The sequence below is a fragment of the Ambystoma mexicanum genome, chromosome 13 (genome assembly GCF_040938575.1).
Source record: "Ambystoma mexicanum isolate Mex_15411 chromosome 13, UKY_AmexF1_1, whole genome shotgun sequence".
In the NCBI taxonomy this organism is placed as follows: domain Eukaryota; kingdom Metazoa; phylum Chordata; class Amphibia; order Caudata; family Ambystomatidae; genus Ambystoma; species Ambystoma mexicanum.
In genome coordinates, this window is record NC_090938.1 from 284446723 (window position 1) to 284462285 (window position 15563).

The window sequence follows — 15563 nt, forward strand, 5'->3', positions numbered from 1 at the left end:
GGGTTAGTTGTTTTGCAAAGAAACAAGCGGGGGGTAGATCTCGGTCTTCTGCGGGTGCCTCCCTTTGGAACACCCTCCCTGCCACCTTGAAACTTGAGGAAAACCATCTCTGATTCCGGAAGCATCTCAAGACCTTCAACCTTGGTCATAGAATGTCACCCATCTGCCGCTTCAACTTTGGAGCAATGTCCCTTATGCTTTCTTCGGGTACAGGCATTTATTTAACTGACTATGGCAACTTCATTTTTTAATACATATCTGAGGGTTTGTCCGTTGTCTACCAGTGAAGCCATTTTTGATGTTTCTATATTGGATTATATACTCATATGTTATTCATTCTTTGATGTACTATAAAATCTACTACCAATGTACCTTCTTTTGAGACTCTTTTCGTATGTCCTCTTTAGTTTTGGCTGAAAGTTGGCAAAGTACACTTTGCCAAAGTATTCCTGGGTAGAAGGGCTATCAGACTGGTATAAGGATACATTGTAATTCGTCTTTTTTTCCTTCCTGGTGTGCACGCCCTTTGTGTCTGCATCCTTGTTGATTTTAGTTCTGGCGCATATTCTTCCTCTTTGCCTCTGCCTTTGTCCCCCTTCTCCCCTGTTGATCTGTTTCTTCTCTTGGAGATCTCGTTATTGTTGAAGAGAGCCCATATGTCTTTAGAGTTTCTCTTTGCAATAACTTTGAGCATTTCTTCTGCATCATGCTGAAGGCGTAATGCCCTAGATGAGAGTACACAGTTGCGATACTGTTTTCTCGTTTAAAAAAAAACTTTAAAAAAAAAATTGCTTCTAGTCTTTCATCTGTCCCTAATCGGCCAGGTTTTCTCAAATCAGTGCGTAGTAGTTTTCGTTGGTGCACCAGATTTGTATCATAGAAATGGAGTCGAGTAACTCCATGTCTTGGGCCTAGGTTATTTTAACAGGGGGGACATCCTTCTAAGGGTTCCAAGTTTCGTGCCAGCTTGATTTACTTGTAAGGATTCCACAACCATTATTGGCCTGTGGATAGACTTCCAATTCCATTTTAGCGCTAATAGATTATGATCACTCTGCTACATTGGCACAGCCACTAATTCATGGACCCATTTATGGATGGTGCTGGAAACAAAGTATAGTCTAAGCAAGAATGCTGGCTACCCTGGGCCCAAGTAAAATTAGCAGGTATATCTCCACGGGTTTGCCCAGTTAGCATAAGAATATTACTCTTTCAGTTCAGTTACTCAAAGTAAAACGAGTTCTCCCAGCAACAAGTTGGTGGTAGATCACTTTCTTCGGCTGGGGTCTCCCTCTGGAACAGGGTCCCTGCTTCACTGAGAACTGAGGAGAACCATCTCCAGTTCCGGAAGCACCTTAAGACCTTCCTCTTTGCTTCTGCTTTCTCTCCTCTCCCCTGCTGATCTCCTGGCTGAAACTGAAACTGCACTTGTCTCCTGGCTACCCTCTGCTCTCGGGCCTAGGTCTCCTCCCTGCCAGTTGCAGACTTGCACTGCCCCCCTGGCAAACGCTGCACTCTGGGGGCATCCCTACAGTCCCCTACCAGCACTGACACCTGATATCTGCACTTAGCCATGCACCTTGCACCTGCCGCCAGCTGGCCGCACTTATTTATTATTCTTATTTATTGTTTTTATTTATTCACTGTTTATCCTATGTACTGCACTTCCTCCCTGCCCCTTGCCCCTCACGCTTTTCCCTTCCCCCACTCCCCTGCACTTGCTCGATTTCAATGTCATCTGGCCTAGTAAGAGCGTTGTCTCCGTCTTCCCTCTGCTCCCCTCCCTTGCCGCACCTTGAAACACTTGTGTATAGGCGCGTTATGAATGCCATATTAAACTTTTTGTTCTAGGACAAAGTAATTTGCTCACATCGAGGCATCTTGTATTGAGATCCCCACAGATTATAACATTGGCATTATGATATTTCACATATACATTAACAATCAAACAGTGGATTCCAATATTAAGAATTACCAGACTGACTGCCGTTATATCCCCCGTTTCCTTCCAAGTTAGGGTAGTCATTTTGACATACGGGTTGGGATTTATGGAGTCTGATAAAGCTAGGGAGAGGCATGACTATTACAGAGTGAGTAGGCTAGACGATAGGCGGTACACAAGATTTCTTTTGGCCGGATTACACTGAACTTCAAAGCCATCATAGATTTGGGGGACTGAGGGGGGAAATCGAGAGCCAGGCCTCCTGTAAGCAAATGATGTCATACTTTTCAAGTGTCAGGGCATCCTTATGAAACAGATAGTGATGGCCTCTAGTGTTCCAAGAGCACGAGTATATTGGCAGCCCTTCTGTCCATACACATTAGTCCTTGTTTTATCGAGCTAGCGCACCTGCCAGCCAGGACCAATCTTGGCCATCTTTTCCTTGTTAACTCCAGTCCTGGTCCATCGATATCTGCCTTTTGCCCCGGTCTGAGCAGTCTGTCGTAATTTGCAGCAGAGGGCAGGCTCTATTTAGTTGAGGGATGGAAAGGTTCTTAATTAGACCACTCTCTATAGGTGTGTTGATTTTTTCTCTATAATCCAATCCTTTTCTATGGACCTTTTGAGCCTCATAAGTAGAGTGGATCTAGGTGTACTTGCCTCCCAGGATGCAGAAGGAGCAGATCCCGCAATTTCAAAACAGAGGAAGCAAATCACCGGCAGATTCCAATAAAACACTTCACACCACTATGGAGTGGAGATGCAATATAATCCAGTCAATGCGTGACTCATTGACAAATTGAACTATTTTAAGATCTTCCAATTTTATGTTTCTCAGTTTCGGTGCATGATGTAGACGTCTTTGCACATTATCATGATTAAGGATCAGGCCATCCCTAGCTGGGATAGGCCTTTCAATGTTCACCATTGGCTTAGATATATTATCAGCTGCCATTCCTTTAGGGGCTTCCTGCTTTTGTTCCATTTTTGAGCTAAGCAAGGGCAGTTGTTTTGTCGATAAAGTCGCAGGCCCCTTAAAATGGGTTGTTATGGTCTTTCTTCTTTCCTCGAGAGTCATGTAGTCAAAGGAAGAGTGAGGACCCTCATTTGGATTCCTGGGCATCGATAGGGACACTAGCTAAAGGACGAGTCCTGACTCTATCGTCCAGCATGGGATGGATATGATGATCTTTGTTTTGTATTACTTCCTCCTCTATAAACTACGTATTAATTGGATCATCAGAAAACGTGGAGAGGACTAGGCAGCAAAGCATTTCTTCATCCATGATCGCATCAGATCCACCACAATCAATAGTGGGTGCTTCTCTAGCCTTTGCTTTTTCACTTGAGATAGGGTTATTTATTTTCAGCGCCTTTTCCGGTCTTGCTTTGTTAGGTGGCATGTTGTCAATTTGCACATAAAGGCTCTGGAGCCAGTCCATTTGAATTTATTTCCGTTAGGGAGGTTTTTGGACTTTTTCATTGCCCCCCACCCTTTGTCTTTTTACCCCTTGCTTTGTTTTTGCTGGTTAAAAAAATACAAAAGGCTTTGCACCTTGGCCTCCAAGTTGCAAATCAGGGGCTGCATCAAGCCCCCTCCGCTCATCTTCTACTTCAGTTTCACCAATCAGTGCAAGATCAATTTCCATTGACTGACAATTACTCACAGTATTCGCTGTTAGAGTAGTGGGCAGACCCACAGATTCAATTGGCAGTTGTACCGTTTCAGTCGGGATGGTGCCTGGAGAGTTTCAGGGCAGTGAAGCTTTTGGCCTTTCTGCCAGTTCCCAGGACTTTCTGGCCCTCGTCAGTGTTTCCAGGATCGCCAACCTAAGGACGTTCTTTTCATTAGCTTCACCCCTTGCCAAATCGAATAATCTCTCCTTCCATTTTAAAGATGTCTTAGCTTCCCTGTCCAAACAGTTATTTACTACTTCTTACTAATTCTAAGAATTAGACACTGCCGGTAGGGAGCCCCGATCTTTCATAGTATCACTGATAGTCTCAAAGAGCTTGACAAATGGATTCATGGACATCACAATGGACTGGATATTAGCTAGAGTAGGGACCGCCGTGTGATTACTCATAAAAGACATTTTGGCTATGCAAGGAGCAATCCAAGTCGTACGAGACCGGAGAGGGAGACAATGCAGGTCTCGTCGGACTTGGTAGCTTCTAATCGGAACTATCATAGGGTTGGAGTTATTAGTATGCGACTAATGGGCAGTCCCCTCTCCTCAGTGCTTAAGGGAGTTATGGAGGGCTCTACCCATATCAGGAGAGATTTGTTTTTGTGCCACAACATTTCATTCCCGTTTCCCATCAAACCATTTCCATTCAGACTTGTAATTCTTTTAAGTGGAGCCAACAGTGATTGCATATAAATGTTACTCAGCCTTCTATCGCCATCCAATGTTGTTTCCATAACTGGTCTATCAGACGCCAGTTTTTCAGCTAGTGCTGAGTGTCGAGACTCCAAGTCCTGGAACTCCGTGATCATTGAGGGCAATTCCGTCAGAGGAGTGTTTTCTTCTCGAGGTTTTGATGTAGCATAGTCTGGGGATTCGGGACGGGTAAATATATCTTCCAGGTAAGCCAGATCCAGATATTCGGTCAGGTCATGCCAATATGAGGCTTTGAGGATTGGTGCAGCGTCTTCTAGATATTTCGAGGCCTCCAACTCTTTCCTTCCAAATCCAATTTAGGTATCGGAGATGGATAGTTGCTTTCTGATATTGTGACCGACTCTTCCTAAGCCAGAATATTGTGGTGGATTCTTGCTCCTTCACAGGAGGCCGCTGCATTTTCCATATGGGAGTTTTCTCCTAACGTGAACTCGTCTTCCTGTGTTTTTTAGATGATCTTGAGTGAATTAAGGGAAACACCTGAGGGTTGTAGCATATTGGAGGGATCCTCGGGTGTCATTACCACCTACCTAGACACTTCATTAAGTTAACCTGTGGAGCACTCTGGCATCAGCATACATTTGAATGGGTATTTTGTTGCTGTTGCAGGAGCATTTCGTTCCTTCAAAAGAAAAGGACTGTCCTTTCAATTTGTTCCTCGGATAAGTTCCGATAGGGGTACACCCCAGGATTTATGGGGTGGAGGTGCCCCAGTGACCAAGGTGTTAGAGGCAGCAGACAGGAAGAGTGTGTCATCCTGAGACTTCCCCTGCTGGCGGGTATGAGGCCGCTTAAAGGTCATGACACAAAACGCACTCCACATTACAAAAGAGTGTCCTTGTGCAATTGAAAATGTGATTGAGGTGAATAGTAATTTCCAATTAGCAGGTGGACTGACTGTCGAGGTCAGCAAAGCAAGTTGCAGGACAATAAGCCATATGAAACAAGTGGAGCCGCGTGGTGCTATGTAGGCTACATTGACCCACTGAACAGAATTTCGCCAAAACCAAGCTGCATTTGCGCAGAAACAGCAAAATCGTTAGGCTGGCTCCTATGAGCACAATGGCCTTAAAACTGCATTTTGCAGCAACACAAATATGGCTGCAACGTCTTGCCAGGCATACATTGGGCAGGATGGAACAAAAGGACACGCTGAGGGGGCGTGCCAGTGTGTTCTGATACATACAAATGGAGTAAAGTGAAAAGGCAGCACTATTTTGCTGAAAGCTCAAAATCCCCATGGTGCTATGTAGGCTACATTGACCCACTGAACAGAATTTCGCCAAAACCAAGCTGCATTTGCGCAGAAACAGCAAAATCGTTAGGCTGGCTCCTATGAGCACAATGGCCTTAAAACTGCATTTTGCAGCAACACAAATATGGCTGCAACGTCTTGCCAGGCATACATTGGGCAGGGTGGAACAAGAGGACACGCTGAGGGGGCGTGCCAGTGTGTTCTGATACATACAAATGGAGTAAAGTGAAAAGGCAGCACTATTTTGCTGAAAGCTCAAAATCCCCATTAAAAAGTAAACTTTTTCACCTTTAAAAATGCTGCTCTGACGCTATTCCCATCTGTCCCTTCTTAAACCACTGTGATTAATAAGGCCCTGCCATGCCCAGTATATCTCATTGTGCTTCAGCAAAACCAAGCATGATTTCTGAATGACAGGCCCTGTCAAAGCAACTCTGAGAAAAATCAACAAGGAACTCCACTTTTACCTGCACGGGAAAACGCGTTCATTTTCTTCACAATGTATCAAAGCCCATTTTAAAAGTAAACTGTTGAATGAAAGCCTGCCATTATCTAGCAATGTGAAGGGGTTTGTTGCTGGGGAAAATGTTTTATTCAACTGGCTTGTTTAATTCAGGACCAAATGTAAGAAAGTAAAACTGTTAAACCATATTGGCTGGATTTTGCAAGTTTCAAAAGGAAAATAGGTTTCTGCTTGGATGGGGATGTTACCAAAGGAAGGGCCTCTCTCAGCAGATACTAATGCCCCAGTGATAATGATTAGGTTGGATAGAATCTAGGCTGAACCCACTGACAATGAAACTCCCAGGACAAGGAAGTGATAAGTGGGGAAGGGGCAAAAAACCTTCAATCAAGCTGTAACCCCCACCTTGCTCTGGAGGAAATGACAGTTGGTGGCAGCTGAAGAAAGAAAAAAATGGTCCTGTGACAGCCATTTGCTTCCAAAGACTATATATGAATAAACATGTAAAGACTTATCTCTGCAGCAAGACTTTGTAAAAATGTAAACATTTCGCAGTTTAAAAGTGATTGTATGGGCTTTCATTGAAGGCATGATAGAATTCACTGACCCATTGGGAATCGAAATGGCAAAGAATCAGGGATTACAAGATCCATGATGCCAATTACAAGATCCATGATGCCAATGCACATTTTTATACTTACATCGCTTATGTTAATCCACAAGTGTATAAAGTTATGGAATTTTAGGCCGAATCGTTCATACTCAAAATCACCAAAAAGTATTAAAAGGCCGAAATAATATCTCACGGATTGCAGAGTTGGAGTGCTATGCTCTGCATAAAATATGTAACCTGTGTATATAATTTGTTAAGAAATTTCAATTGTATTAATGTACTGTTTGTGGCAAAATTGGACTTTGGCTAAAATTGTAAACTCACCTCATAAATCTGCACTCCTGCTTTGAAATCCGACCAGTTGAGAGCGAGGCAGAGACGAACATCCCTGGCCAGTCCAGTAGTTTAGAGACGTGCTTCGCTAAACCTGCCCAGTCATATACTTTGATGATGTCACCAGGCATTATAAATAAGAGTCCCTGACAAGACTCTACAGACACTCTTCCTGAAGTTCCTGCGCTGCGTTCCTGTTCCATTCATCCTGCTGAGTCCAGATTCCAACTACAAGCCAAAGCATTGCTGACCCTACTAAAGGGCCCACTGCAAAACCCAAGCATTGCTGATCCTACCCCAGCAAGGCCTCAATTCTGAAATCCTACTAAACTTCCCAAATAACCAAAAGGGGAAAGCTGTGGTATTCTTTTGGGAAGCATCCTGAACCAGCCTGGCTTGCTGCCCACTAACTGCATCCAGCTGACCTTTAGTATCCAGTGACCAGAATAACCATCTGGTGACACGATCTGCCCCGCTGTCTTTTGCCCAGCTGTTCTTTGCCAGGCGTGCTGCTGTGTAGTGACCAGAACCATTGACTGTCCAAAATCCCAAACTAAATGTGGGCTGCAAGTAGAATCCCAATCCCACAGAAATCCATAGTCTACTTTGTCTTTCATTTGTCCTTATCCCACTCTCTAAGCCATCCTATCCGTATCCTGGTAACTTGTTCAAAACTGTCAGAATTCGCTGTGTTCGTATCCTTGAGCTCCAAGCGTTAACGCCACTTTTCTCTTAATTCCTGTCTTGCCTAGATCATAAAGTCATTAGCAATGTTTTGATTAAATGAATTAATGTTCCCTCAAGAAAAGGGGTACACTGTGTGAAGGGTTACAACTGCAGCGTAACTTTTATATTCACAGGTGGTGTTCATCTTTTCTTAGCCATTAAATCTAGTTTAAGTAAACTTTGCCTTTCACTTTTAAAAAACAATCTTTCATTGCTATATTTTCCTAAAAACGAACCCCTACCTTCCAAATCTCTGTCAATTTACCAGCTAGAGACCTATTTTCAACTCAATGTTGTACCTGTGATATATACCTATCCCCCAGCCCAAAAACTGTACTCCAAATCAGAGTATTGGACCTGTTTTCTTGAAAACAGTTTGGGTAATTTAAAACGGGAATTAAGAAAATACAACTTTTACACGTCATTTCGCTGCAACATGTTTTAAGTTTTCCATATTTTCGAATTATATGCTCTTGGTAATCTATTGCTTGTGATTGTTAGTGTCTATGCATTGTTGCTTTAGTGAGAAATTGTATTTACCTTAGAGTTTTAAGCGCACATTAATTATTTGTCCACTTCCGAGTCATTTTATAACATTGCAAGGTGTGCAAAATCTGTTTTCCTCTCTTATTTGGTGAGAGGTGGTCGGATTTGGATTCCTTTTTCTGACTCTTATTCCTGATTACCTGCTGCTTCTTTCTATCCACTCAGAATTTGATTATTTGTGGGTTGAGGGACCATTGCAGGGTGAAATCCTAACTTGGGTGCTATCTTTCCTAAATCAAAAAGTGCTCCTAATTCCTGGTGTTTTGTATATGTTCCACTGGAAGGTTAAACCAAGTGAATTGCTTACATTCTCATTGTAATTATCAACCCCATTGAAGATTGCTGCCCCAGAATAAAAATTGTATGATTTCTTTTGAATTTTAAAATAAATAAATACTGCATTTTACCAACCAGTATGGTTCATGGTCCATTGTGACCCAGGGTATTTGAAAAGGGGGTGTGATACGAGGTGTGTACCATCTCAAATTGAATCTGCATAAGATAAGGAGAAAAGCATCTCAGTTGTGAGCTACATACTAGGCCGAGACCAAGGTATCTTCTACCTTCCATTTTTCTAAAATGTCTACCCTAGAGGTAGAAAAAATGATCTTATCTTTGAAGCCTTCGAACTGCAAAGGCGATATATGCCCAGCACAGCTAATAAACGATGCTGCCAGAGAACTCTCCCCATTCATAACTAAACTGATAAATGCCTCATTTACCACAGGTACCATACCTGCTAACCTTAAACAATCCTGGGTGCTACCCCTCCTCAAGAAACAGACACTAGATCCCCTTATTCTTACGAACTACCGGCCCATTACTACGGTCCCATTTCTACTAAAAATATTGGATAAAGCCGCTTACATTCAAAAACACTTGGAACTGCATAAACTTCTAGGCAAAAGACAATCTGGTTTCCGTCCACTACACGGAACAGAGACAGCCCTAATCGACCTAAAGTCCCAAATAGACAAGTTGAGAGACAAAGGAAGGACAGTACTCTTGCTCCTACTTGACCTCTCGGCCGCATTTGATCTGGTCAACCACAAGGTCCTATGCCGGCACCTTGATTCTGCAGCTCACTTCTCCACGGGTGCCATCAAATGGATTGAGTCCTTCCCGAGTGAGAGAACCACGAGAGTCTTCTCCCCCTCAGCAGCTGCTGACCCTACACCCATCCTATGCAGTGTTCCCCAAGGGTCCTGTGTCTCGCCTACCCTTTACAACATCTTCACTAAGCCACTGTTCGACAATCTGGACCAGCTGGGTATCACCTACACTAACTATGCAGATGATACTCAGATTCTCCTCCCACTTTCTGGGGATTACGGTACGGACATGGGCTTAGTGAACAAAGTTTACCTCATCATCCAAGCATGGATGGCCACTCATGGCCTGTGCTTGAACGATAAGACTGAACTTATAATTCTGGGTTCGCAGACCAATATCAAAAAACTAGGCCAAGAATACTCATCATTCAATATTGACGGTAATACCATTAAAGTTTCCAAGGAAGTAAAAACCCTTGGATTCTGCTTGGACTCCACACTGTCCTTTGTTAAAGAGGTCAAATCCCTTCCCTCGGCCACGGCTTACACCTGCAAATTACTCAGAGCTGGTAAACCGTTCCTCTCTGACAACAGCTGTCTGATCCTGGCTAGAGCTCTAATACTCTCCAGATTCGACTATTGTAATGCCCTCTACAGTGGTGCCAACAAATCTACCATTCAAAAGCTCCAAACACTACAGAATAACGCCCTAAGAGCAGCCTTAGGCATAAATAAAAAAACTCACATCTCTTCCTTGAGACGTCAACATAAATGGCTATCCACATCTAACAAAATATTACTAAAAATGTTTTCCTTGACACATAAAGCCCTTACCAACACAGCCCCTAGCTACCTCATAGAAAAACTCCAGAGAAGAACTTCTCTCAGACCTACTAGAATTGGAAACACCAATTGTCTGACTATTCCTAAATACAAGCTCACCACCATTTGGGGGGGGGGGGTAGGACAGCTTCACTGTTAAGGCGGCTAAAAGTTGGAACTCATTGCCCCAGGAGCTGAGAGCGGATCAACCTTACCTACATTTCAGGAAAAATGTAATAAAACATATCACTGCTACGGATCCTTAGTCTCCCACCACTACTAGAAGACTTGCCCACTTCCTTAGTGACTGGGTCATCCTGCAGCAACAGCGGACTACTGTACTAATCTTTGCATTAATCTCTGAAGACCTTGTGCATTGTTATCCACTCGGGAGCCTAGTATCCTACAAAGTGCCCTATGTGGCACATTTATCCTCTGTACAATGCCTACTGATCATTTATTTAATTCCACTGGTTATTCCTTTCTTTGTCCTATTTTGTACATTGTATATATCCTGTATTCCTGTAAAAACTGTATATCGTGCTATTATGTAAATATTGTAACCCGTGTATACGTAACTATGTAAGTCTTGCATCTCCATATCACTGCGCCCTTTTACTCACAAGTCTGGTGCGCTTAACAAATGAATAAACAAACAAACAAGGTGTGCGTCACCTGATTGAAATCCTTAACAGCTAGGGTATACAAATGCCAACAACAGATCGCCCGGAAAGGTTTCCAAAAATAGGAGGGGGCTGGAGCAAGAAAGAAAAAAATTAAGAAAAAATTGGGCCAGAGAGGAATCAGACGAGAGTCACTCACCAATAAGGACAACGCAAAGCAATCAAGGTCTGTTATACATGTTCTATCAAGGGAAGTCTAAATTGCTCCTTGGCGAGATGTCTGGGCTGTCCAGGCTGCCCAACTGAATATGGTGCAGTGACTGCATCAGTCTGCAGCACTCCGTGGCTCGCTCCAAGAAAATTCAGGTGTTTAATACAGTGCTCCGCCTCCAGCTCAGCAGCAAGAGTAGACAGACTTGCAGTGACTGCAACACTTTACAGCACTCCGCCTAATATCTTAGTTTCCCACTTAGTAATATCAAAATGTGCGGTGGAAGTTTTTCTCCTTCTGCCCAAGCAACCTGCTATCCATTATTCTACCACAAAGATAATCAGAACTGTGGTGAAAATACTCTTTAAACACAGAAGACTGCATAATTGGGAAGTAACCTTCATTCCATTTGTTATACTTTGTAATGGGCGCAAAGGAAGTAGAAGAGGATAGATGGAACAAACACAAAGTAAATACCCCAGACACATCACACTCATCACATCTTCATGAGATATCAGTTGGGCAGTGTGTGAGACACTGGTCAGTATTGAGTGGAGAAATAGTAAACACAACAGCTATATAATGTTTCATTAATCTCAGGAGAGCCTGCCTTTTCCGGTGTATATTGGGTTCTACTGGCAATGTTTGTCCAACTAAATCTGGAGAGTTTACATGAAGTTGGCCAACATCACTTTTCCCCCCAAACACTGCCGTTCTTTCCTTTTGACCTCCAAGTGACAGTTTTGCAAGCCCATGTAAACACTTTCTCAAAACTGCAATTTACCTTTAACCGATATCCAGGAGTCTGATGTTCAAGCTCCCCAAGTCCATGAATGTAGTGGAAAGACTTCTAGAATGTATCCCAATTTCTTATTCTGATAGAACACTGCATCACCTGCACTGGATCCCAATTAAAGATGGTATTCCACGTAACCATCCACCCATTTTGCACTAGGCACTTAAACCAGTCTATCCGGCTAACTAGCAAAATCTAAACCAAACGAAAATCCACCACCATGCCTCTTGTGAAACCTAGACAAAATGCAAATTGCTCCAGTGACATGTTCGAGATTTGGTCTACAACCTTTGAGCTTCCAATGTTTGGACTAAAACACTCATCAGCCTTAGCTACCAAGATGTGTTTTACTGTGACAGCACTAGTTGATAATGCTACATAAAAATCAATTTAACATATGGAGGAAAAAACAGACATCAAGTGAAAACATATGAACACACTTTTGACCAAAAAAAAGAGAATAGTGTACAAAAAGTCAAACTTCACTGATCGAGCAAGTTGTTGACAGAACTTTCGGATTGGATTTCAATAGACAGGACCCGAATTAGCAGTGGGGAACGAGTGCAAAAAGGTACATTACTGAAATGCAACAGATAGAATGGGGGTCAGAAAAGGGCAAATCCGGAGGATCCTTCAAATCTAAAATAATTATCTAGACCTACATTAACAGGTTACATGGTGGATACACAAGCTGAATAGAGATGAATTGGCACTCTTACCTCAATCTCCAACCTAATGAATAATTGGGACAGGCTCAACCAGAGGACTTTAAACCTGTGAACAAAACCAAACATTAAAACAAATTGGAAGTAGTTATTAACTTTGTATTCCTGCACGTGTTTAAAGACACAGAATCAAATAATATAGGCCTGAGAAGGTGGAAAATGTTTTGCAGGGCACTGGAGGTATTTCGTAGCACCACTAACCCACCAGAGAACATCACCCATATTCACTAGTACAAAAGGCTCAGACTTGCACGCTCTATTGAAACTACAGATGAAGGGGTACACTGCATGTTAAGATGGATTGCTCAAATCTTGGCTGGTGGATAGATTTCAGGAGGCCACAGTAGTTCTAGTAAACGGGGTAACTCTGGGAGTTTACCCAAACCCAATCAAGGTAAGCGTGGAGAGTGGTAAAGGCTACATCTCGTGAAAGGTGAGTGTGGTCAGGGGGGTTTACAATGCGTCCACACAGTGAAATACACAATGATTCTACTTAGACAGGTAACTACAAAAATACTATATTAATTATAGGCCCTAAAACACTAGGAAAATGTATCAAGCCGGTAATATCACATCACTCTAAATATAAAACATACCTAAACACCTGAAAGGGAAGTTAAGCAGTTATGCAATGAGACAACCAGTCCACAAGAATAGAAGCCCCAACTTATGAGTCCAATCTCTAAGTTGAATGTGGCCTTTGTCCAAAAAGTTGAAAGTTCCTTTATGAGAGGGGACAAAGGCAGGAAGAGTTCTTGTGGTGGTAAAAGGGGTTCCAGGAGACTTCACAAGGAGGTTACAGTTATCCCCTCACTCTCTGGCTGGCCTCCCTTGGCCCTCCTCCTACCCCCATCTGCGAGGCTAAGAACCTCTGGGTCATCTTTGACTCCACACTTTCCTTCTCCGCCCACATCTCTGTCTCCAAAAAGTCAAACTTCCTACTGTACCTCCTCAGAGGCACTCTGTCGTTCCTCTCCTTCCCACAGAAGCTCACTGTCTCCCAAGCTCAGGCTCTCTCTAGGTTGGACTATTGTAACAGCCTCTTTCTAAATCTACCTGCCTCTACTCTCTACCCTCTGCAACTAATCCAGAACAGGACTGCAAGACTTGTCCTTGGCCTCAAGCCCTGGTATTGTATCTCTCCAGCTCTGAAATCTCTCCATTGGCTCCCAGGGATGCAAGGATTAAAATCAAAACCCTCTCCATTGTCCACAAGGCTTTCTGGGGCCTGGGTCCAAAATACCTTCAGATATCCCTCCACAAATATCTCCCCACTCGAGCTCTTCGCTTCTCTAACTCCCTCAGGGTCAGTTGTTTTTCAAAGAAACGAAGTGGGGGTAGATCTGTCTTCGGCTGGGCCTTCGGCTGGGCCTCCCTCTGGAACAGCCTCCCTGCCACTCAAACTTGAGAACCATATCTCGTTCCGCAAGGACCTCAAGACCTTCCTCTTTGCTTCTGCCTTCGCCCTCCCCCCTTCCCCTGCTGATCTGTTCTCTCTTGGCACCGCGCACCTGGCCACCCTCTGTCCTCTGGGCCCAGGTACCTGCTCACCCTGCCACCCTCCCGCACTGCCTCCAGGCCACCCCTTGCACTGGGATCTGTATTCTGTACCCATACAGCCACGCACCTTTTTTTCTTCCTGCATTTATCAGACCTACCCTGTTTGCTGCCTTAAACCCAACACTTGCCACTTGCTGGCTACACTACCACCGTTTGTTGCCTTTATCATTTATTATTATTTATCTGTTTCTCCTTTGCTCCGCACTTTCCACTTCTCCCCCCTTCCATGCACTTTTCCCCTCCTCCTTTTCCCATGCACTTGCATGTTCTAAATGTCACCTAGTAAGATTGTTGTTTTGTTCTCCCCGGTTCCCCTCCTTTGCCTTGTCGTACTCTGAAACACTTGTGTACGAGCACGATAGTAATAAAATATCAATCAATAGTAAAGTACGTTAGATTTTAAGTAAGTGTTTAAAAAACGAAAGAATGGAATAAATCAAAGTTTTTCACACACTTTTAGAATGGAGGAGATAGGGGCACCAGTAAGTATCGAGTCTACAAGGGACATCGCTAGCAGCCATGGAGTAGGACCGTTCGTAAAGCATGCTCTGTCACAAGCTTACCACTTGTAAATAACCTAAATCAAAGAGAAACCCTCCTGGAGTGCCCAGCGGTAAGGAGAAGAGTGAAGACCCCGTAGCACGCCTGTGGCACAGTGCATAGTTTAGAGGCCGATGTGAATGCCCTGAAACATGATTGCGGCCGGAACAAGGTGAACCTTTAAGCCACTCAGACGTGGCTCGAGAGGCAGAGGCAGGCAACGAAACACAAATAGAGAAAGCTGATGAAGCCACCGCTAAGAGGAGTGCCAGGGAAGAGCACAAGAAGCTTGAGTGCCCCCGGCTTGTGCGGTAAGAAGCGAAAAGCTACTTAGGGGATTCGTGGGCAGGCACCTACCAGAGGTGCGTGGGCAGAGCCCATGCAGCACTGTGGGGAAAACTAATCCAGGCAAGCGGGCAGCGCGCCCAGCTCCATCCAGGGCGCCCGACATCCCACAGTGTGTTACAAACCCGGCGGCCAGGATCGGCGAACCTGGGTTAGACGGTGTTGTGTTTAAAAAAAGTATCCCTCAGCATGAACACACACCAGACACTGGCAGCGGGGGCAACTAAGTGACTTAGGGGGCAGACCCTAGCATAAGGACCGCTGGGAAAAGGAGAAAAGAGAATAGACAATAAGAGTTGAAGCAACAAAGACTGGGGAAGAACGCAGATGTGCACCTGGTTGCTTTAACCAGTGAAAATTGCCCTGGCAAACAGAACACTTGCTTACAGGACACGTGCAGCAACAAGTGCATAACGATAAAGCCTAAGCTCTGGCCAAGAACTTATAGGCAGCGAACAGTGCTCTTATATGGTAATTGTGGCCTGCCATTGCAGGAATAAGCAGGTTGATTGCCTCCTAAATCGGCCAAAATGAAGGCAGGCCAATCAACGCTAGACAACTATCCAACGACGATGCAACAAACTCCTGGAGGAAATATGGAGCCCA

The 15563-nt window shown here is 44.0% G+C and overlaps 1 protein-coding gene across 4 annotated transcripts in view; it reads right to left on the bottom strand.

Annotated features, from left to right (window-relative positions):
• Positions 1-15563, bottom strand: part of LPCAT4 (lysophosphatidylcholine acyltransferase 4) — a 2084283-nt gene that overhangs the window by 1261995 nt on the left and 806725 nt on the right. For all 4 annotated transcript variants that reach the window (XM_069633760.1, XM_069633761.1, XM_069633763.1 and 1 more), the window contains exon 8: positions 12507-12561. In XM_069633760.1, coding sequence (XP_069489861.1) covers positions 12507-12561 — 55 coding nt within the window. The remainder of the gene's footprint in view (positions 1-12506; positions 12562-15563) is intronic.